We start from the raw sequence: 25285 nt of genomic DNA, 5'->3' as shown, positions 1-25285 counted from the left end.
TGCTCGTGTAGGCCATGAGACCTCGGGGCAAGCAGGGTACATTCTAGATAGAATGTAGTGATAGATCTACTGTTCCCCCTCCAGAGCTGTTTACTATAATCTGTACTAGTGTCAAGTCGGGCTCTCCAAGAGACCCTGCCTCCCCTAAAGTGCTTAGAGGGAGCATTGTAACTCTTGAGCCATGTATTAGACACCTCTTGGAGTTATCTTTCATGACAGTGACGGTGCCAGTAAGATGGAAGGAAGCAGTGGTCCTTCCGCTACCCGGGAAATCGCAAATTAGCCCAGACAAACTTGATAATTTGTGTCCAATCTCCTTACTTCCTTACTTCGCAAAGGTTGTGGAGAAAGTGGTATATACGCAACTTACTGTGCATATTGGGAAATACAATCTCCTGCATCCCACTCAGTCTGGTTTTCGGGCCCTCCACTGGACGGAATCAGCCCTGTTACTCGTCACTGAAACAATTAGGAAGTATGTGGATGCTGGACAGACGGAGGCCTTAATCCTGCTAGATTTAAGTGCCGCCTTTGACACTGTTGCCCACCATACTTTGTTGCAGTGTCGGAGGAAAGGAGGTGTGTCTGGCAGTGCATTGAGCTGGATGGAATCTTTCCTGTCTGAGTGCAGTTTTCAGGTGAGGCAGGGCTCCCACTATTCCAAAGTCATCAAACTAAACAGGACGTGCCGCAGGGGTCGACCCTGAGCCCGACCCTGTTCAATCTCTATGTCATGCCTCTAGCGGAGATTGCAGACAAATTTGGGATTAGGGTTGTGTCCTATGCCGATGACACTCAACTGGTGGTGTCCCTGACACAGGCACAGGATACGGCAGCCTCCAATATCATGGCATGCATGCAAGATCTTGCATCATGGATGGCTAACAACTGCCTGAAATTGAATGGCAATAAGACTGAGGTGCTTGTGGTAGGAAAAGCCCCGTCAGTGTGGTCATCGGCATGGTGGCCCCAGAGTCTGGGGCCCACTCCCTGCGCTCAGGCAAAGAACTTGGGGGTATGGATGGACACTAAGCTCTCCTTTGAGTACCATACCAGGCGAGTAGCAGGTGCCTGTTTCGGAGTCCTGAGGGGCCTTCGGAAAACCCTGGATATGCTGCCCACTGTAGCCAGGAAGACCATGGTGCATGCCCTTGTGACATTGTGCCTTGATTATGGTAATATACTGTACCTGGATCCTACGGCTAAATGCATGCAAAGACTCCAAGGTATACAGAATGCAGCAGCTCGTCTGGTTCTTATGCTCCCGAGGAGGGCCTCCTCGAAGTTGGCGTTGGTCTCCCTCCACTGGCTGCCGATAAGGGAGAGAGTCCTGTTCAAGGCACTGTGCGTTTGCCACCGTATCATTCAGGGGACAGGTTCTTCCTTCCTGTTTGACCTATTTACTCTCTATTCCCCAACACGCCAACTTAGATCGTGTAGGATGGGCTTGGTGTGTGTTCCTGCCATTAAGAGAGCAAGGATGGGTGGCTGGTCCTTCCGATTTTTGGCTGCACAGAAATGGAACAAGCTCCCCTTGAGCCTCCGGTTGGAAGGTTCGGACGGTATCTTCAGGAAAAATTTGAAAACGTATCTCTTCCCCGCTGGATAGTCACGCCTGGCTAGGATAGGATGTAGTGATCGAGACAGTTTTGCACCGCAGGGCGTGTAGAATGGTCAGCCCAAATCGCACCTGATGCCCAGGCTGCTGGTGCAGGGCGACTCTTAGTTCCCATCTTGAATAATTACCAAATAAAGAGACGGGCACTGGAAGCAGGAAGACAAGGAAAAAGGTTTATTTCTCATGAGGAGAGCATGTCATTTCGGACACTCGCATAGTGTCTTCGGGAGGTGCTCTAACAAGTTTCTCTGAGGCTTCGTCTTTTATACACAGGTTTGTGGCACACGGGCATCCTTTATTACAATCAAGACATTGTGAAGTACGAAGATATTCCATCACGTGGCTACAGTAGGGGCCCTTATCCTCCATACAATAGGAGGGGGCTGTCACGCAGCTGAGTGTTCTGCTGATTCCTTTGGAATGTGTGCTCCTGATCGAATCTCAGGGGGGGGGGGGTCATGATCAATAGTGGCTCCTTTCAAGAGAGGCGAGTGCATACAGTAGTGGGCAATAAACTGTATCCTCAGGCTAAGGGATGACCAGCGGTTCGTAGACAATTAGGTTCGGAGGAAGAGGTCATCAAAGGAGGGGTATTCATGGAGGGAAAGGAGGTGTTGGTCAGGCGCGGGGTGCGATTTTCAGAGACAGAGTCATGCGGGAGGAGAGGGCTCATGACTTGTGCATGTGAGAGCGGGGGCGGTCAGGGTGCATGGGGGAAGCTTGCAGGGTCAGGGAAGGGGCGCTGGTGATCAATCGCAAACAGAGAGACCACGGTACCTAAAATGGCTGTTGTATATATGTGTGCATGGGTCTATGCTGGCGGGGTAACACAGTCAGTGTTTTGCAATGTCCATTCTGCTTACGACAAGAGGTACAGTGAACACAAATGAACGCCGCTTATGTACACATACATTTGCCATTTTCAACAGTCGCCGCTTTTTTACATAAGCAAGTTCAATTTCTACCTAGTCGATGCTATAGGCAGAATGCCATACATGTTAATTTACATTTGTTGGGTTCTTCATACAAGCCTAGAGATCGTCATAATATTTAGTCGGTGTAGAATCAAGGAAAAATGTTCCGACACATTATAAAATCAAGTTCACATTTTCTCTCTAGTGACATCAACATACAGGAAAAATGCTCTGATACCTTCGGGTCTTGTCAGTACTATAAGAGACGTTTGAAAAACTAACTACATGAGTGACCGATGAAACATTTTAAAAGGCAATACAAAATGGTTGAGGGAGGGATTCAATTCGATACAAGCAATTAGTCAAGGGGTGAGTAGAAAGTTCTGGAAAGGGGGAGGTCTTTGTCGCAATGTCTTTTAACAGAGTCCATCTTCTTTTGTTGGCGCTGCTGAGCACCGGCGGTGGAGCTATAGGTCCAGCTCGGATTCATCCTTACACGTTGCAGGGTGCGATCAGTCCTCTGCTGTTAGATCACAGTCCTGTTTCCTAACTTATTTTCTTAGGGGTGCCTCAAGCTGGGCACCTGCGTGTCTTTTCTTTTTCCGTGGCAAAACCTCATTCTATAGTCAAAAGTTTATGCGAAAAAGGGTGAGTTTGTTGGATAATCGAGGGAAGAGAGGGCGGAGTGGGGGCCAGATCTTTGAACACACCAAGGGACCAAGGGAGCAAAGGACAGCGAGCAGGCAGGCCCATCAGTCGGACTAAAAAGGGGACGGGGACTTCAGGCACGAGTGGGTCAGCAAGTCGAGGGCTTCAAGGCAGCCCTTCATTCCTTCATCTGCCGAGTTTGAGAGTTGTGCCTCGTCCCGCGTCTCGTTGCTCTGCGGCTCCACCTTTGGTTGCGGTCACACGTGCTTCATGATCTGTGGCCAGGCTGTGCGTCACGTCCAGCTCCTCTCCTCCGGTGATTGTATCTTTGAATGGGTAGAAAACAAGTTTTAGAAAAACTGGCAGGAGAAGACATTTATACATCTCAATTCCGTCCCCAATCCTGCGTAGGTGGGGGATATGTTCATCGATCACAGTCAGAAGTCGTCACTTATGGAGTCTGTAGGAGTGCATTGTTATTGATTTCATAAACCTGTGTGGTGTTCATGCGCGACGTATGGTGAGAGAAATTGGACTTTTATACATGGTGTATTATGTCATCACTCAAAAACTCGAGCCCCTATGTAGAGACTCGCCCTTTTTCATTTTAACCCAAGTACTGACAGTCTTACTCTTCCCTTCGGGGTTGGCTAACTCTTGCAAGCAGGGGCGTTATCGTCATGACGAAGGGGGAAGGGGCAGATGATAAACATGGCTTTCCTGGGGAATGACCGTTAATCAAGGTCATCAATTACGTTTCGTGGGTAGCTGACATGAGGCTGGGGTTAATCGGGGGAAGCGTGGGCGCTTTGGACGGGGAGCTGGGGTCGATCGGGAGAAGTGGGGTACTCTGGACATCCGCACTTAGGTGCAGGGGGGTGGGGCAATCGGGGCATTGGGGATCGCATTTCTAACGAACTGAGAAACAGAAGACCATTGACGTTATAGTCCCCCTATAGAAGGCCAGATTAGGGGACGTCCGTCGTCTTACCTGTCCTTTCCTTCATTTCCAACTCGGGTTCTATCGTTTTGCAGAAAGGAGAGGTAGTAATATGGCAAGTCACAATCGTTTTGGTTTTGGTCAATTTTGCTGAACACCTTTGTGTTCGAGGAAACCCAATTATGTTTTGTGCCGGAGGGGCACAACGTCACCATACAAGGAAAGAGGGAACAGGGGGCTTTTGGAGAGAGAAAGAGAGAGAGAGAGAGAGAGAGAGAGAGAGAGAGAGAGAGAAAGAGAGAGAGAAAGAGAAAGAGAAAGAGTAAGAGAGAGAGAGAGAGAGAAAGAGAGAGAGAGAGAGAGAGAGAGAGAGAAAGAGAGAGAGAGAGAGAGAGAGAGAGAGAGAGAGAGAGAGAGAGAGAGAGAGAGAGAGAGACCGCACTCTAAATGGTCCATTCGGTACACGTATGACATGGAGAGAGAAAGAGAGAGAGAGAGGGAGAGGAGAGAGAGACGTGTACAATAATGGGCCATTCAGTGCGCGCACAACACAGATCAACAGGGGTTAAGTAATATGGAAACACAGGCAGAGGGATGACGTAGATTCATGCATGACGTACACAGAAACTCAGACGGGGGAGACAGTACATGTATTATATACAAAAATCCAAGACAAAACATAGAACAGTTATTGGCCAAAATGATCTCTTCCTGTACGCTGCGCATTCTCAGCATCCTAAGCTCTCTTTACTTTTTCTTTTCTTGTTATTGTCGGCTGCCTTTACTGGAGGTTGTGGTTGCACACACTTACGTCTCTGCCACTTGGTCATGAACTAACCTGGTCGGGCTAGTGCTCACGGTGGTATTTTCGAGTCATTTTAGCAAATGTGTTTCCAGGCTGAGACAATAGTCGGTGTTAGTTGGAGAACAATGGGGCAGCTTTGAGTTACATGTCTATGAGGATGCGAAAAAGGAGGTAGTAGGTTTTTAAATATTGGCAATATTCCTAGTCCTCTCGGCGGAGGATACTTGTGTAAACCTTACCTCGGAATATTCCCTAAATTTTCCCTATTTAGTTAAACGTAGGAATGTATTCATTATTGTACGTCATTTTTGGTTGCATTATTCGGGGTTTGTCGTGGTTAGGTACCATAATCAAACGCCTTTTTCCCGTCTCTTCGTCCGTTAGATCACCATTTTCCTTTTCGTATTTTTAATCGATGTTCCAAAGTAACCTGCAGAAAGAGGGCAAAAGAAGGGGGCGGGGGCAACATTTAAAAAACACATCAGCGCGGATAAACCCGAAAAAGGCTTTTCCTTACTACATACTCGGTCTATCTCCACGGAGCGCAGTTCTTGCCAACTCGGCATTTAAGCCCAGATGAACCTTTTAGTATGTGTGAGATGATTATCGGAAGCCAGTGTGTGGTATTATGGACCATATGTAGGGAGGCCAGGTGGCACTCCTTCGGGGCGACTTAGGGAGATTTTAGCACAATTTTCCTGATACAGGTAGCATATAAAGTATAGGCTGAATTCCAGGGTTTTTTTTTTTTTTTTTGCGGTTGCTTTGGGCTGTACAAAAATGTGCAAAATACATACAACAAAAAAACCTGGACCATTCATATTTGCAGTATTTCTGCATTATACCCTTTAACCCTTATCTAATCGAGTTGAGTCATTTCCCCTATATTTTAGTTATATCGAAAATAGTGATCATTCATTTGAAACTTATCAACTTACGCGTGACAACTACGTTTGCTTTTTCCAAAAATCTTTAATAAGAATGTCGGTGTACAAATACGGGCCTACAACCCCGTGGGCCGGCCACGGAGCAGGCTGGAACTGTAGATGTGGGGGTACTTTATTAGTGGAAAACTTAATGGAGTCGGTGGTCGTTAATTTCATAAAAAGTGCGCCAAGTGCAATAAAAATCATATCGAATCTTTAGTGTGAGCGAGTATCATAAGCATTGAAATTTCGAACTTTCAATAATCATGATGCGCCAAAACTTAACAACAATTCATTGTCCGAATGTTCAATCGGTACCCATCTCATGTCAATTCATTGTCCTTCATTGTCCGAACACACACTCAGTACCCATCTCATATCAATTCATTGTCCGAGCTGACAGTATACATCCTATATCAATCCATTGTCCGAACTTATAATCAGTACACATCCTATATCAATCTATATGGTTTTTTTTTTTAAAAACTTCATACATATCCTATGACACCAAGGCTGAGCAATCGGGGTACAATAAGGAGTTGAGAGTTTCATTTGCATCGGCGCCATTTTGGGTGCAGTCAGGCAGATCCAGGCATAGTCTAAATCTCCACTAACTCGTGGTTGGCCCAGAGCTTCCTTTTGGCAGTCCAAAAAGTTCCGTTAAAGGGCAAAAGAAAGGATTGGTGGTCTGAACCATCAGTCAAAAGGGGAGGGAGGCAACAATCTTTTCTACCGGGTCATACTGTGTTTTCACCGGAACTGATCCGAACTGTAGTCTGCAGCATTCTAGTCATTCAAACTGAGGCTGGCGCCAGCATGGGAGCGCCGACGTCCTGCGGCTACATTTCCATCGGTCCGTGGGCAATCATGGCAGTCATTCCCCATCGGGGGTATCTGCTGGAGTCGGGGACTCCCGCGGCTCCTCTAGAATCTTCAAGGACGAGGAGAACTTTTATGATGGTGGCATCCACAAGCAACCGGGCCATTCCTTCATGCTGGGCCCGCTCTTGCAAGGTCGACCGCCATTTTGAGAGTTCGGCAGCTACCGGCGATCGCGGGGTCAAATGAGCAGACGGGCTCCAACCTGCCGGGCGAGGTGTCGCAGCATTGCCACAGTGGATGAACCCTTTTCCGGGTGCGTGGAGCGTCGCTGCACCGCAAGAGTGGACGAACCCTTTGCCGGGTGCGAGGAGCGTTGAGGGCGCAGCTGGGGAGCCTCCACCTGGGGAGGTGGGAGAGGCTCGTTCGCGCCGCCTCTCCCTCCCGGTGCACCCCACGGCGTCTCGCTTGACATTTGTTATGGCCGGACCAGGCGATGAGGACGAGGGGGGGGGTCGGAGGCATGTGCAAGACATTCCCCCCAGGGTTGTCGCAGCCATTATAAAAGAAAGAAGTGGCGCCTGGCATGTTTTCGGGCCGGGCCTCCGGTTGATGGCGGCCGGACGCTCTTCGCCCTGGCCCCAGGAACGGGTCCCTTGGTTCATCCGGTGGGGCAGGCCTTGGCGTGTGGCGCCGCCTTCGGGCTATTCGCATAGTGGTCCTTCCACCCCACCGCCCCTGACGGGTCTTGTAGACATAAAAACGCCCAAAAACTACTAGAAAGTAGCCCAAAGTAGCCCAACATTGCTACTTTGGGGAAGGAATGACTGGAACGGCGTCAAGCAGACGGCGAAATGCATTGTGGGTTTCGTTTGCCGTTGCAGCCGTTTGTCATGTAAATAGTTGCTTAAATGTTTTTTTTTTTCTGTTTGTTTAAAAAATAAAACGTGTTCACCTGTTACTTTGCTATAGTGTTGTATATTTTCTATTATTCGTCTAAGGTTTGTCGTTAATTGGGCGGGGTGGGTGGTGGAGCCAAGCTGTCTCGAAGTCATAGCGTTGAGTTCGGCTTTCCTCACCAGTTTTGTATTTCCTGAGGGGTTGTCCCCTATGTTTTCATTTCAGCGAGGTTGAAAAGAAGATTTCATCAGCGGCCTACTGATTTCACTCTATTCCTTTTCTTTTTCCTAACGATTTTTATTTATTTCTTTTTTTCTTTTATTTGCTAGCACGATACGGCGGCTAATCCGCATTTTTATATTTGTCCTTTTGTATTCGGGGTACCCTCCTGGCCGAGCCAGATGACCTACCTCCAATAAATGGTCCGGGTAGAACTGGTTTACCAATCAGTGGGGAGTAGATAGGCATGACAGATTACAACGGGGGACAAAGGTCCGCATTACCTACCCTTCCTTACTTGCAAAGACTAGACAGACATTTCTATTCCACGTTATTTGCAAACAGAGAATACCTCCAAAAAGAACAATTCCAAACAGTCAATGTTCGGACAATCAATCAATCAATGAGGAACGAAATAGGTACGACGGGTTAAAAGCTTGCGTTACCTACCCTTCACTATCTGCAAAGGGAGAGAGAATATTCCTATTCTTCCCCGTTTGCAGGCAGAGAAGATCCTTAAGAGAACCAACTTCGAACAATTCAATGCTCGATCAAACAATCAATCAATGGGGAGAAAAAATAGGTATGACGGATTACAATGGGGACAAAAGTCTGCATTACCTATCTTTCACTATCTGCAAAGGGAGACAGAATATTCCTATACGTCCCCGTTTGTAGACAGGGAATATCTCAAAAAGCAATAATCGATAAAAACCGATTAACAAACAATCAATGAGGAGAAAAGATAGGCATGACGGATTACAATGGGGACAAAAGTCTGCATTACCTATCCTTCACTATCTGCAAAGGGAGACAGACGTTCCTATCTGTCGCTGTTTGCAGACAGAGAATGTCTCCAAGAGAACCAATACTTCAAGTAGCACCCAAGGCTAAATGAACCAATCAATGAACAATACCAGTATCTAAATACCGTTTCCAATATCAACAATCAATCAATCAATCAGATGGATAAAGCCATCCTACCAATTAGACGTAAAGACGTCCTACTTAACCTTACCCGGACCGGACCGTGTGGACAGTTCTTCGCCTTCCTTTTTCCAGCGCCCGATCGTTCTCTTTTCTCCATGTTTTTACCGCAGCAGTCCTGTGGGATTCCAGTCAGGACAATAGGTCATTTGAGAGAGGTCCGTTCGGAATCGGTGAAGTTCATTCAATCGGCAGACGGACGAGGGCCCTCTCAAGGCAGGTATACTCCAATCATTTAGATGTTCACCCCATCGTCTGGACCTCTCTTATCGGACCTTATGTCGCTGATGGACCCCGCGTTGGGACGCCAATTGTAGAATGGTCAGCCCAAATCGCACCTGATGCCCAGGCTGCTGGTGCAGGGCGACTCTTAGTTCCCATCTTGAATAATTACCAAATAAAGAGACGGGCACTGGAAGCAGGAAGACAAGGAAAAAGGTTTATTTCTCATGAGGAGAGCATGTCATTTCGGACACTCGCATAGTGTCTTCGGGAGGTGCTCTAACAAGTTTCTCTGAGGCTTCGTCTTTTATACACAGGTTTGTGGCACACGGGCATCCTTTATTACAATCAAGACATTGTGAAGTACGAAGATATTCCATCACGTGGCTACAGTAGGGGCCCTTATCCTCCATACAATAGGAGGGGGCTGTCACGCAGCTGAGTGTTCTGCTGATTCCTTTGGAATGTGTGCTCCTGATCGAATCTCAGGGGGTGGGGAGGTCATGATCAATAGTGGCTCCTTTCAAGAGAGGCGAGTGCATACAGTAGTGGGCAATAAACTGTATCCTCAGGCTAAGGGATGACCAGCGGTTCGTAGACAATTAGGTTCGGAGGAAGAGGTCATCAAAGGAGGGGTATTTATGGAGGGAAAGGAGGTGTTGGTCAGGCGCGGGGTGCGATTTTCAGAGACAGAGTCATGCGGGAGGAGAGGGCTCATGACTTGTGCATGTGAGAGCGGGGGCGGTCAGGGTGCATGGGGGAAGCTTGCAGGGTCAGGGAAGGGGCGCTGGTGATCAATCGCAAACAGAGAGACCACGGTACCTAAAATGACTGTTGTATATATGTGTGCATGGGTCTATGCTGGCGGGGTAACACAGTCAGTGTTTTGCAATGTCCATTCTGCTTACGACAAGAGGTACAGTGAACACAAATGAACGCCGCTTATGTACACATACATTTGCCATTTTCAACAGGCGTGGACACAATGGTCGATTGTAACCCTGTGCTTTATAAATGTGCTTATTATTATTATTATTATTATTATTATTATTATTATTATTATTATTATTATTATTATTATTATCAAAGGCCCAGCCACATGATAGCTGTAAGATAGAAACACATTTTCATTTTAATTTCCCCATCTTCCTCAAAATCAGGAATCATCAATTATGCCAGAGACAACATAACACAAACCAGTACCCCTTTTAATTGTGTTCCACAACTCTTATACACCCTACAGCCCAACTCAGAACCTACACCACCCAGTAACATAGTTGAGAAATACTACCCTTAGGGCCTGATTATGAGTTTGGCAGTGCGGCGCCAGGTCTACCCAGCCACCTCACTGCCAAACCCGTAGTGAGGCCGCTGGCCAGATTATGAGATCCTCTTGTTTTGCAGGCTTTTTTCTGGCGTTCCCACAGTGATGCCATCAAAAAAGGGCACCGCAATGAGAATGCAGGAACTGGTGTGCATTCACCCTATGGGGAACATTGATGTGCAGAGGCACCAGGGTATCCCATAGAGCCTCCTTTATTTCCTCTCCACCATGAAAATCCTGGTGGTCAGGAAACTCCTAATAAGTATTTGGATGCCTCCTGACTGCCGGAACAATCCCATCACCCATCTTGTATTAGGGCAGCAGGAAGACCGCCACCGCGGTGCCCCCGCAAGTCTAGCGGTCCATGGACTACCAGACTCATAATCAGCCCCTTAATTTTCATAGTGAATCAAGTGTGGAAAAAATTTATCAAACTATACTGATCAGGTCATTCCAATATCTATTTTGCTGCTTTATGTAATGATTTCCACCAAGGGCAAACTTAGCTACACAAAATTCACACCCACCAGTACAAAGACACACATCCAGTTGTCCTCTCAAACAAGATTACTCAGTTACTCTTGTATAACCTGCTACCACAAAAGTGCATTATATTAGGACAAGAAGATTATGTTGCTTTTGTTTACATATCTAATGGAGCCATAATATAGTGCCAGTGCAATATGAGTCCACAACTCGTTATCCCCCGAAAACATACACACTACCAACATAAGGACTTCTTTTATCTCTGAGTGCAAATCTCTTCTCAATTTTAAGAATACACAAAAGTGCAAATTTACACCTCCAATGAAGGCTGAGCTTTACCCTCCCTGGCCCGCCCAAGGGGACTATGAAGGTATAACACACCACTGACAGGAGGGTGGTGCCTATTTTGAATTCTTTATCTGTCAAAGTCTTGTGCGGTTTGGAGATAAGTATATGCACAGCACATGTGTGCGTGTGATAGAAGTGAGATTAACGCACTCAGCTCACATGATAGGAATGGAATGAAATGGCTCTTCAGGACATGATCTAGAACCTTTGCGTCCTTAAGAGGCGTGAAGGAAGATTAATGTGTTTATTGATGTTCGCCTAACACCACAATGCACCTCCCACATGAACGACTTCTACTCTGATGTGATTTATAATAATTCTAGAAATAACAGAAATACAGTAAGATTCTATTGTAGTCTTGCATAAAGATTGTTGGGTATTTATTGTGTGTATCCATTTTTTTTCTTTCAGTATGTGACCTAATATCCTGTGATTTGCCTCCGGTCCCTGTCTGTGAGGATGGGCTAGTTCCTGTATTGAATAATCCTGGGGAATGCAAACCTAGTTATGCCTGTGGTAAGTGCTTCATTTCTTGAACAAAGTGTGGGATTTAAACCCAGCATTTCATCACTTCAGTTTTGTGTTTCATGCCAGCTGTTTTTATATTTGAAGCTGCATTGACATTAGAATAAATGAGATGCAGTCCGTTCTACATTGTGTTTCATTTCTCAGTTCTTAATCTGCATTTAATATATGTAAACATTTAAGTTTATGAATACATTATCCAGCAATGCGTTGGTGATCTGAACACCTTTTGATTTTATGTGTGGGCTCTTTTACCCTGACCATCATGCATGTTACTTGTTATTTCATGTAGTAAAAGTTGGCCACCCACTGTAATGTCACTCAGTCACTTCAATAAATATTCAGAGCTTTATAACGAGATAGAAATCAAAGATCTTTATTTTTATTATCATTGCAACAACTAAGTGCGTTATGCATGTATTAAACTGTTAGTGAGTCATAAAAATGGATGAGGATTTTGACTTGGGATTTATGTCAAGCATTAGAATATAATTGGAACAAATTCACGATTTCGACTTCTGCCTAAACAGAATTGGCTATCTCTGGTCTTGTGATGCATTCATTAGAATTAACTGAATATTATAACTGAACACTTTTTGGATGAAAACATATGTAGAAACCACTAGCAAGTCCACTCTCAGTGCGTCATATAATAGAGCGACAACGCCAGAATGAAGAAGAAAACACTCTCTCCATTTGCAGCATAACATCATGCAAATTCAGATTTCCTTTCGTTTCTATGAATTCTAAGGGGAGGAGCATTATTCCAGGCCTGTGCAGCTCTAGTGGTAGCAGCCCAGGAACCGAGGACCAAATTCGTGTCTGAATGCAGAAAGAAATTCGAAGACCAACGGCCTGATGTAAAGTTTGTCAGACAGACAGATCTACCAAACTTCAAGACGGGCCCCAAGATGTATCCCGATGGTGCTTCTGCACCACTGGATTTATTGTTAAGGGAAAAGAAAGAAGCAAGTATCCTAAATGGTTGTCTCATGGCAGAGGAGGTAGTAAGTGGCTTATGTCCTATCTTGACAACCCACCCAGCCCCCTCCCCCCAACCCCATTTGTTAATTTCATTATTGGGAGTTTGGCTTGAAAGACTGACTGGCTCAGTGGGCTTTGGAAACCTGACTCAGTTGTGTTGGGAAGAAGAGGGGTGAATGCCCCCACTGGAGGTGACAGGCCAGGGAATTGAAGCACCACCTGATTTGGGGGTAGGGACGTACAAGTACGGCAATATGTGCTAACTGAGAATTAGTGGAGCCTTAGAAAAACTAGTGTTGGATATGTGTGTAAAGAGAATGTGCCCTACTTCCGAGCTCAGAACATCTGTGAGGTAAGATAGTGTAATAGAAATACGGTATAGCATCAGCAAAGGGTGAAAATGGAATAGTTCTGCATAGTAATACATTAGTGCTACACCTCTGTCCCATTTGTGAATTATGTTGCTTCTCAGCACCAAGAAGCTCTACATTACTGCATTCTAGAAATAAAGATAACATAACATGTTAGCACTATGATCCATAACACAAAACACCTCATTAGTCATCAAACCTACAAAACTAAAGGTTAGAGAAAGCAAACTAATATTAATTAGGTACGTTTTCATAATCCAATGAACTCCGTCCTGCTTTGGAGGGTTCTCCAGTTGAGTGGTCTAGCCCTCATACTGAACAGTTGCATATCTTGAAGAAGATGATGGTATACTGGGTGACCCCATATGCTTGTAGGACTGGAGTCCATCCCTTGGCAAACATCTCCGATAAGTGGGGATCACTTCAAGTGCCTTTGGTCTGTCCCACTGACCGTGAGAAGGTAATGAATTCCCTGGGAAAGCAGAAAGAGATCACATTTCCTGTTATCTCTTAGGCTAGATTTTCAGAAAGCATGTATAGAAGCACATGTTCATTGGGCTAGCACAGTGCCAGGGAGAGCTAGGCTTCTCTGTTGTAATGTGCTCTGATTTACAGGGTGATACCTTTGCCTCCTCCTAAACTTCTAGTAATAGTCCTGCCAACCAAAGGCTGCAGGAATTAGGACAGAGGGTTGGAGCAAGTGGAGAAGAACATTGATCCTGGGAGACAAGCTTAAATCAGTTTTGTCTTCAGTGACTAAAGTGTGATGTCCTCTTACACAGTACTAGCAGATGAGGTGCCTATGTGTGACAATCCAGGAGCCCAGTTGATAATCTATGATTGCCATCATTAAACCTGAACTATGCTCTAATTTTCCAGTGCAGCAATGGTGACCCTACATAGAAAGAGTTCAAGTTCTGGATGAAAACAACACACATTGGGGCATATTTACAACCCCCTATCACCAACACAAAGTCAGGATGTTGTAGTGGCGATAGGGGCTTTGCCTTATTTACAAGAAAGCATTTAGCCACTTAATGTGGCTTAACACTGCCTTATAAATAAAGCTCCCTTTCACGTTACTCTTAACGTGAAAGGGGTGGGCAATGGGTGTTGCGGTGGGCGTTCCTCCGCATCACCCATTTATTTTAATGCTGCCTCCTAATTACAAGGGAGGTGTAAATTGGCGGCAGCGCCAAAATTAAGACCAGGGAAAGCCTGGTCTTAACCTGGCGAAACGAGGAGAAATGTTTAATTTCTCCTAATTTTTGCTGTTTCCATGTGTGCTGTGTTGTGCAGCACACATAGAAACAACAAAATGCCATTGGTTGTTTATGTGCAGAAAGATGTCCCACCCTGCACATAAACAATCATTTTTTAAATGACGTTTTGCAATTTCTATGTGTGCTGTTTTGAGCAGGACACATAGAAGTTACAAAACTCCATTTAAAGATTGTTTATGTGCAGGAAGGAAGACCTTCCTGCACATAAACATTCTTCCTCTCAACACAGACACCCTTGCACTATGGTGCAAGGGTGTTTGCCTTGGCGCTAAGCTTCTAAATTTAGCGCCATCGCAGGGGGGAAACACAGGGCTGCACCATATTGTTGTAAATATGGTGCAGCCCTGCAATTCAGAAGTGGCGGCCTGCGGTGTTAAGCCAGGAAGGCTAATGCGGCACTCCGTCACTTCTTAGTAAATATGCCCCAATGAGTCCAAAAGCATTCCTTACCACGTTACCATAAGAATAGGATTTAAATTGTTTTCAAGACTTGTTTTCCAGTGTGTTGTGAGCAAAATTATTAAGTATTTTCTTGGCTGACACCTATAGCCTTCCATATGTGAATTTACACGTTGTAGTGCTAGAGTTGAAAATGATATGTATCAAGGCAGCAATGTTAAAGTAGCAGTGCTACATGGAGTAGGAATCAGTAATTACTTAGGAGAAAATTAACGGCCCTTGGGGCCTATGATTGGTAATATTTATCTGGCTTCCCATCCAGAGTTGTGCTGGATCTCAATCTACAATATAGTTTATGGTAGATTGCTGTAAGTGGGCCCCCATGCATTCTTCCTTGCTCATTGTGTAATTCGTTCTGCAAGATGCAGACCTAAAGAATGTGTTTTGTGCCTTTTTCATTAGAACCAAATTGCTCCAGAATTGTTGGGTGTGAGTGATGCTGGCTTGCATGTATCATTTTCAAGGCTGAGCTTAACATGACAGTGCATTTAGAGGTCTAAGTGCATGCCTTCACATTGTGTCCCCCGGTTCATAGTCTCAAACCTAGTGGGCATGGTGGCATCATGCCAGTTAGCCTGCAGAGCAACCAGGCCCTCTGCGATTTTCTTCGACTGGATGTTGGAAAGAATGCCACACAGATATTTGGCAACTGTTGCGCTATCTTTCTGACTGCTAATGTACGCGTTGATTGATTTGCTCCTAATTGCTCATTACCCTGGAACGCAGAACGTGCTTCCTGACCGCCGCGCATGCAATCGTGATCCTCTCATACGAGGCAGGATTCGCCACAAATGACCACTGTAGCTGTGGGAATATCCGAGCTGCTCACCTTTGAGCTCCAGCGTGTCCAGTGGAAGCTGTTGTGCCTCAGCGGTTTCAAATCTCTGACTTGTTCCCATGATGGTTACTGTCTCCGTCGGGCTGTGCCTCAGTCTCTGTCTGTCCGTGTGTTCTTCCACACAATCAGTACTTTCTAGTCACTTCTTTCTGAAGAATTCTCAAAAAGTCGGTTCCCCCCACTCTGACGGTCTTGGCTTGCCGATGGAAAAGTCAAGTGCCATGTCATGAGAATCCCAACCTCCCACATGGCATTGGAAATTGCCCAAACTGTGGCACTGTGGTGGCATCTTGTTGGCTCTTTTCCCCTCAAGTGTAATCTATACCACAATGCACTTACTAATAAAAGTGCACAAGTGAAGGACAGAGAGGCGCAATGTTTGAGACTCCACTCACCAGTAGGTAGTAGCTGCACGTATTTGGAGTAGTTCGTCTGTGGTCTGTGGAGGTCGGTGTGTGCACATCTCTCGGAGTTCATTGGCTACTGAACTGTCTGAGAGCCGCGTGATTGCGCACAAAGGTTTTAAAATGCACACATGGCCAACAGTTTTAAAATGCCCATCGGCTGTGATTGAGAATCTGGGATTAGCACAAAGTAGATTTACAAAGGCCTAACTGACGTCACCCTGTGCGTGTGAAATACAGTATAATGCAAATCATACTAACACGCGTGGTTCCATTGACACTGTTTGCTAGTAATGAGATGTTTCCGCAAAAAAAAACCTCTAAATAGTCCCATCAGTGCGTGTGGTAAAATTTGCCAATTTAAATTGCCACGCGATGTGAATATACTTCTAAATAGAAACAAAAATGTGTAATTCACAAATCAAAGAATGTATAATACTACTTGTACTTGCAGAGGACACAGGACTCCCTGCGTGCCATATTTGAAAATGAACAGTACATTCTAAAAAATATACGGCATTCGTGTTTTCAATGTTATAACGCCGAAAAGCTAAAATGGCCGCCCAGGAGCCAAGTATGGGTTCTGCAGGTGCATTAACCAACTGAGTGTTTACACATACCCCTTATTGTTTAGTTCCACCTATGTAGCTGCCTGTCCTCTAACGCCCCGGCTCTCAGAGCTGTATCTACAGTCAAGAGTATTTAGGTCAGCATTGTTATTGATTGTTCTACTTTCACCTACCCGTAGGAATTGGTTGTCCTACAGGACATCAACAGTGTGACAAGTGTATTTTTATATCTTGACTGGTTCCCCAACCTTTGCGTCTTGTTAGACACATTTCCATAAAGATGGGGCGTTTACTTCTTGGAATAATTTTCCCATTCCCACAACTGTCCCCCACAGATTTCACTAGGGAAAACCAGGCCATATCTATTGGTAGAATCAGCAGGAATAAAGAATAGACAGATAGAAATCGATCTGATAAAGGCCAACTTTTCATGTTATTATTCTCCTGGCAGAGCAAACACGGACTATGAAGTAGTTACAGCACCAACTGAAATACCCAACGCTGGGACAAGAGATAATACCACCCTCCTACTGCTTCTTTAAACAAGGGTCTTACGGTACTCTCCAGGAGAAGGACACACGTCGGGAGTACACATGGGTAGACATGTATAATCACTTTTTTCACAGGGTAGATGTCTTCCCCCTGCCATGAAGTTGGCCACACAGAAATATGCTGAACTCTGCCCTGTGTAATTTTCCGAGATTGAGACACATTCAACAGTGCCTGCACGTTGTCTGCTTTTGTTCCCAGCAGCAAAGTGCAGGTGGTGAGCGGGTTTTGCTAATTTAAATTCCAGCTGTGCTCTAAAAAAGGTTGAAGTTAATGGGCCTTCAGGCCTATTTTTTTTGTATCTTTGCAGGACACTATCTGGAGCCATGAACCTACATAAAAATATAATGGAGGGAAACAAAGGTGCACAGCTTGTTATCATTTCACAGGTACAGGGGTGTGGTTTGGACTTTGTTCAATCCCTGTAAATAAGAGAAATGCATTCAGTGGAAGAATGTCCGATGTGGTGGATTGTCCCAATATTTACACAAATAACAATTGAATGCCACTATTTTGTTTTATTGCTTTAAAAGTGCTGCTCATCCCAATGCAGGGTGTCAGTACACATTGCATGAAACGTGCACATTATAAATTGGCAATAAATCTGATAAGTGTGTTAATCTATGTATTGGATGTCTTACATAGGACAGTGAGGGTTACACGGTGAGGGAACATGTCGTTCATAGTTCACTGTGCTATGTTAGAAGGAATACAATTTATGAGCTGCAAGTAACAGAAGGATCCCTGTGTTGAAAGCAGTAGCCCACTTACCTATCTACATAAAATAAAAATCTGTCATCTGCATATCTCATGGTGACAAAAATGCCCTATCTATAGCAGCAGGAGAAACTATTGAATTTGCTAGCAGATTGGGAAGTAAACCATTCTGACCACTATTGAACGTCTATAACGAGAAATGCATACCAATGGAGGAGGGGCGGGGGGCGGCCGTGGCTAACCTGTGAACATGGCGGGCGCACACTAGCAGAGCTCCGTGTCAGGATCCAATAATCCTGACAAAATCTGCGAAGCTCAGGGGCATCCAGCACTAACTTTCCTCCCCACTGTGCACATATTCGGAGTGAGGCACAGCTCCGATGGACGCCATGGCAGGCGCAAAACTGCAGTAAAGTGTGGTGGCAGGCCACGGACGTACCGGGCCTGTTGCATGGGCTGGGTTTCCGACTTTGATCCCAAAGGCCGAAGGTCTCTGCGCTGTAGCCTGGAGGACAACGCCGATGACCTACGCGATCCTGCGGCAGAGTCGCCTGCTGAGGGCAGATTGAGACCTAGACTGGCGGCGTGGACAGCGCTGGAGTCTGTGATGCTCCAGGGCCCTTCCCCCTTGGACTGGTGGTTCCGCAAGAGCCAAGGTGGTGGCGGCCGGTGCCGCATGAGGGGCCACGTTCCCGAGTGGTCACGCACCGGGCGACCCACTGCAGACATATTATGTGGATGATGTTCCCTGCCTGAAAAGGCCGCAAGCACGAATCCTCACTGAGGTCCACGCCAGCCTCATTGGTGGATCCTGGACGGGGACGGACCGGGGTGCACTCCCAGACGAAGCAGTGAGTTGATCCCCCTGCAGCGTGCAGCGGTGCCCCAGTGACTGAGATCCCCTTGACCCTGGGCCTACTCCCCCACACTTGCATGGGGTGGATGGAGCGACCTGTGCCTCTCGAATGCCGCACCGCCTGCATGTAGGGTCCTCCGCCAGAAATTTAGACAGAGATGGTGGGGCGAACACCTTGCAGACAGGCCCTGAGACTAAGTCACGCAGCACTTCTGTAGACAGGGCGCTGTCAACTGCAGCCCTCTTTTTCTGCCAGCTATTCCATTAACCCACCTGCTACTAGCACTGCCTGGGGCCCAGTAACACCTTGTGGCGGGCGCCCAGTGTCATTGCCTGCTGTGAACTGTCTCCCTGATGCCCCAAGCGCTGCAATCGAAAAACTCAGGAGGAGGTCACCGACCCGCCGCCGTGCAGGCCGGGCTGCCGACATCATTCTTCATTCCGGGGATGGGCCTGAGTCCTCTCCTTCTGGGATCAGGAGCGCAAATTAGACACAGACTCCCAAAGAACGTTGGCTGTTCCTACCGGCGACTATCATTACTCGCTCATCTGCCAGCATCGATAACCCAGACGGACCTCACCCAACACCTAGCTAAGGGGTGCACGAAAGATAAAATGCCAGAAGTGACAGCAGGCGGAATACAGAGGCAGGAGGAATCAGATACCAACACTCAAACACCCTCATAAAATTGCATCCCACCAACTAACATTGACTCTACCCCGTATAAACTAGATTTAATTTTGCAAGAAGTACAGGAGTCATGGAAGTCAATGGAGCAACAACAAGGCTCTCTAACCACTGGCTTCACATTGCTGAAGGCGGATCACAAGAAGCTGTCCTCCACAGTAGCAAGTAACAAACAAAGTATGTCAGACTTATTGCCACAACACTCAGAACGTCTATCCATAATGCAGCAACAGCTGGCAAGCCTCCTAGACATGAAATCCAGCAATTGTAAAGCACACAACTACCTCCGAAAAGGTGTCCTGGTGCTGGGGGGCATCGGGAAGATTAAGCAAGCTATTGCCCAGAGTCACATTGTGCTGGGCTTACCTGCCTCTGGCCCCGGGGATTAAACTGTGGGCCTCCGTGGTCCGGAGTAAGGCATCCAACACCTAGCTATGGGGCGCATGAATGGTAAAATGCCAGAAGTGACAGCAGGCGGCCTACAGAGGCAGGAGGAATCAGGCACCCTGGCAGCTGCACCACACCTCTTCCCACATGGCCGAGGACGCAGAGGGCAGGGCGCGCAGAACAATGTCAGCATAATAGGCCTGCCAGAACGTGCAGAAGGATCCAATGCCACCCGTTTTGTGGAACAATGGCTACGAGACCATATAGCCTCAAAGGGCTTATCAGATTTCTTTTCTGTAGATATGGCACACAGAATCCCCACTGGAAGACCGACAGCGGGTGCCCCTTCACGCCCAATGATAGTCTGCATCCTTAATTATAGAGACCCTGATGCCCTGCTTCAAATGGCCAGGGAGAAAGGCCCCACACAATATGAAAACCATCATATCTCGCTATACCTAGATTACACAGTCCTGATCCAAAGACAAAGAGCCTCCTATCAATCTCTCAAAAAGAAGCTCAGAGCCCTGAACCTTAAATATGCTCTACTTTTCCCGGCCCATATGAAAATCATCCAAGTCCAACATGCTCATTTCTTCAACAGCCTGGAGCCTGCAAATGACTGGCTGGAATCCACCTTACCCTCCCAAACACTGGAGGGCCTCTTGCAGAGACCAAGCAGGGAACCACGGATGACAACGGGACAGAGAACACGCCGAGACAGATCAGCCTGAAAAGCCAACGCCAAAAGCAATACATCGGAGCAGGCACTTCAAGGGCAGGAGTCGGCACTGGTGGCGGCAGCTCCTTTTAGAGACTCTAACCCCCGTCATCTCTGGAGCATTCAGAAGACAACACCAGACACTCAGACTCGGAGAGTAGCGGTTCACTATTTCCCTTGATCACTCCACAGACACTGAAAGACCTGTTTGGCTGATGACGCCTCGGTGCTGGGGTGTCCTGTCGCTGCACCGCCATACTATTATGCTATGAAGAAATAAGGTACCAAGCATGTGCATGTCTTTACTTCCCCCCAACTTCCTTCGAACATTTATGCAGAACTGAGGGTCCTACAAGACTTTTAGGACCACCCCAGCTGGTGCATCATGCATGCTACAGGAACCCGCCCCAGCAGCAGATGCATATCGAAACCAAATGAAAGTTCACATAGTTGTTTATAATGTTTGGACCAGCATACTTTGTGCGCTAGTTCTAGTATTGGGAGTTACAGTTGTTTTTTGGGCTTCTGGCTCACCCCCACAACACACCCCACATGTCATCTGTCCCACGACCCCGAATGGACCATATAATTGATCAAAAGCATAAATGTCTACATTGGTTAAATACACTATAATTACTTGGAACATCAGGGGGATGGGATCTGTCAATAATATTCTCCGCACAGACACTCAGGGCAACTATGTGATGGTCCATGGCACATTAGATGGCACACACACAGTCATTGGAAGCATATACATCCCCAAACTACAGGACAAATTTCTAACAAACCTTAACGCAGCATTGACAGACCTGGTGGGTTACCCGTGGGTGTTGAGAGGAGATTACAAATCTATCCTAAAGCATCCACTTAGACCGCTCTCATCCTCCATTCAGGAAGCCGCCTCAACCAAACAAGCAAAATTCTTAGGGGCATGGGTGGCGGGCTGGTTGCTAGGGGATGTTTGGCATCACAAAAATCCCAAAAATTGTGAATACTCCTTTTACTCCCTGCCCCACCAGCTGCATACCTGGCTCGACAGGATATTTTGCTCCCTCCCCATCACACCCCAAGTGTCCCACACTACATACCTGGGCAAGACCCTTTCCGATCACAACCCGCTGAAGGTCACTCTATCATGGGGAAGAATCCCAACCCCTGTCCCCACCTGGAGGTTGTGGCCGCAAATGCTAGAAGACGCAGTCTTCCGGGACACTTTGGGGTCGACTATCACAGACTACCTTAAAGAAAACACCAAATCTGCCTCTTCTCACCTTATAGAGTGGGATGCTTTCAATATAGTGATTAGGGGCGCTGCCATTGGTGCCACTGTGGGGGACAGACAAGAGATTCACAACATCTAACATCTAACATCATTAGAGGCCACTTTAAACACACTAGAGCAGGGGGCGAGTTATAACCCCTCCAAAAAAGAGAACTTTCAGGAGGAGCGTATACAACACACTGAACTCCTGGAGCAGCTCCGACTAATCGATTATCAGTCATACACCCAACACAAACATGCAGAGGCAGACAAATCTGGAGCGTTAATTGCATGACTGCTACAAGAAACGCCATCCTGTACCCCCATATATGAGGTGGCCCTGCCGGACGGTACCCTAGTACACACACTACACAAAATAAACCAGACCTTCAGTGAATATTACAAGGCACTACATTGTGCCGCTAATAGTACAATAGCAGAGCCCATATCAATTTTCCTAAATAAACTAACTTACCCCAAATTAACAAAAGCTGCTCAGGAGGATCTATCCGGCCCCATCACCCGGGCTGAAACTAAAGAAGCTAACTGAGAGCTCCCCCGTAATAACACCCCAGGCCTAAATGGACTACCAGTGGAGTTCTTCGCTGCCTTTGCAGATAAACTAGCACCTCACCTGGAATGCTTATACCAAACAGCCCATGAAGCCCACAATCCACCTTCTTCTACCATGCAAGCTCTGGTCACCTCCCTCCCCAAACCGGGAAGAGACCAACGAGATATGTCGGGCTATTGCCCCCTCTCCTTTTAAGCCACGGAATATAAAATTCTCAGCAAGATCCGGGCCGACGAACTACTTCCCTATCTCCCAAAACGAATCCATACCGATCAGTGTGGCTTCGTTCCAGCCCTTAGCACTTCCCTAAACATCAGGCATCGGTTCCATGTCAAGGAGAACGCCCCCAGTGATGCCCGTAAGGCTGAATGGATCTCCCTTGATCTGCGCCAAGCCTTCAACAATCTAAATTGGGAATACATGACAGCGGCCATGGCCAAATTTGGCATCCCACCAGGATACAGGAGTTGGGTCAAACTGTTATACACTGCCCCCACAGCCAAAGTCGGCACTAGCTTACATATCTCACGATCCTACCCAGTGGCCAGAGGCACAAGATAGGGTTGCCCCTTGTCTCCACTGCTATTTGTGATAGCTCTAGAACCCCTTGCAGTCAAATTCCGGAAGGAGGCAGAGGCAAAGAGGATCCAGCTAGGAGACACAACACATGTACTGTCAGCATATGCTGATAACCTTATATTATACATCCATGACCTGACAGATGATCTAAAGCCCATCCCAACCATTTTCCAACAAATTGAAAATATATCAGGGCTTGCCATAAATGAGAGGAAATCACACATGTTCTTTGTGCGCCCGGAAGAGCACCCTGAAACGGTCAAGTTTGGACAGCTCTCCCTAGTAATTGCCCCACATACCTTCAAGTATCTGGGTATCCAGATATATAAAGCCCCACAAGATCTTATAGAGGGCAATTTGATGAGAGCAGTCAGGGCACTACGGGCCCAGTTTTCCTTTTGGGTATCCCTGCCCCTCTCGGTGATGGGTAGAATAGCCATTTCCCAGATGGTGGTACTCCTACGACTGCTATATTTGTTTACGAATCTGCCAGTGCTGTTCCCTGCCCCTATCTTTAAGATATTAGGTTCCCTTTTGGCAGACCTTATCTGGGGAAAAGGACGTGGAAGTGTGGGACTGGCCAAGCTCCTGTTTGTGACCAGATGAAGGAGGGCTAGGGGTGCCGGACTTTCGTGCTTATTGCCTGGCCACCCAGCTGCAATGGCTATCATACTGGCTTGCGGGCCGCAACCTGCACGAAATTGACTACACGCCGCAATCCCTGGGTCGTGGCACCCTGCACACCCTGTTACTCCCACGGAGCAAGATTCCCTCTGACATCCCTTCTCTGTTACGAATAGTGCTATCCTACTGGAAAAGTGCTCTTCAATATACCAGACAAACCCTCCCCTACGCCTCCAACATCCCCTTACTTGGAATTCCCACAGCAACAGGGTTAAGCACCAGACGTAGTCTCTTCCATTGGTCAAGGGAAGGAGTATCCACAGTTGAAGCGCTGCTGATAGATGGCGCCCTAACGGACCACACGGATTTTGCGAGGAAACAAGGAGTCCTGCGCTCCCTTTTTATAATGCATGCACCCATCACTCGCTACATTAAAAAGCACTGGTCTCCGGATGGGGTGGAGCCCCCTACACATTAACTACCACATGCTGTATATCTTTTGGGTGCAGGATGACAACTAATCAGATGGCTATAAAGGGGCATCAGGGCACATGCAGGGACTTCTCTCACAACTTTGAGAGATAAATGGGCTAGAGACCTCGGAAGAGTCCTAACAGATTAAGACTGGTCCGCTCTCCTGGAATTCCCCAAAAAGGTGTCCCATAATGCCAAATTTAAACTCATACAATATATGAACCTACAAAGAGCACACCTCACCCCACACCGCCTCAATTGCATACACCCTGACACAGGCATCTGCTGCCCTAGATGCCAGGTGGAGGATGCGGACATGATACACATGCTATGGATAGGCTCACATCTTGGAGGGTTTTGGCCTGTAGTTATGCTCATATTGCAAGAAATAACAGGTACCTCTGACTGGGGCACGACAGAGAGCTGCTTACTGGGATTGCACCGGTGCCCGAAATCACAGAAGGTACAACTCCGCTTCACGCATTTGGCTCTCCTCATAGTGAAGTGCTCCATCACAATGAAATACAAATCAGCTGTCCCCCCTACACTAATCAACTGGCACTACGAGATGGTCTGGTGGGGTGGAGCAGAAAGTGCTCTCATCAGGCGGGAGGAATTCCTAGGGTTACGCAAATCGCCCATCTCTATGGAATGGGACCAGATGTTGGAGCCTCTCAAGGCTATGGACCACAATATGCCTCACAGTCCATAAAAAGAACACACCCCTTTTCCTTCTTCCCCCGCCAAGTGGCCCTGCATTTATTCCCCGACGACTCCCATATGGTGGCTGTGCTGAGCCACCCGACCACCGTCCCTAAAACTTAGCTACCCCCCCCCCAGCAACATTTACGAGAATGAAAGGTAAATGCCCAGGTCTGAATCCTATAATTTCGGGGTGAGCCAGACAGGTGGGTGAGTGGAGGGTAGTTGAGAAATGTTATGTTATTTACTTGATTTATTGAACAACATATAACTGTTCTAACTAAAGCAAAAGATAGATCCTGGAAAGCAAATACCCATAAAGGTTTACCATGTATATGTGCTAGTTATCAGATGTCATGATATTGCCGGTACTACTTGTACACGAAGATTAAAAATTATATCATTGTACCACTGAATGCAGTACTTTTCTGACATGACATACTGTATATGAAAAACGACAAAAAATGTGTTTAAAATAATTGCATACCAATGGCTATGTATGGCACCAAGGTATGGGGCTATAAGAAGACCGTCAATCTGCATTTGGCTGAAAATAAATATCTG

The 25285-nt window shown here is 46.7% G+C and overlaps 1 protein-coding gene across 1 annotated transcript in view; it reads left to right on the top strand.

Moving 5' to 3' along the window:
* The window catches only part of VWF (von Willebrand factor), a 1169185-nt gene that overhangs the window by 867678 nt on the left and 276222 nt on the right, over positions 1 to 25285 (top strand). The window contains exon 41 of the mRNA XM_078673989.1: positions 11568 to 11672. Within this exon, the coding sequence (XP_078530115.1) occupies positions 11568 to 11672 (105 nt within the window). The remainder of the gene's footprint in view (positions 1 to 11567; positions 11673 to 25285) is intronic.

This window comes from Lissotriton helveticus, chromosome 1_1, assembly GCF_964261635.1.
Source record: "Lissotriton helveticus chromosome 1_1, aLisHel1.1, whole genome shotgun sequence".
Taxonomy (NCBI): Eukaryota; Metazoa; Chordata; class Amphibia; order Caudata; family Salamandridae; genus Lissotriton; species Lissotriton helveticus.
This window is presented reverse-complemented; position numbering and strand designations above follow the sequence as displayed.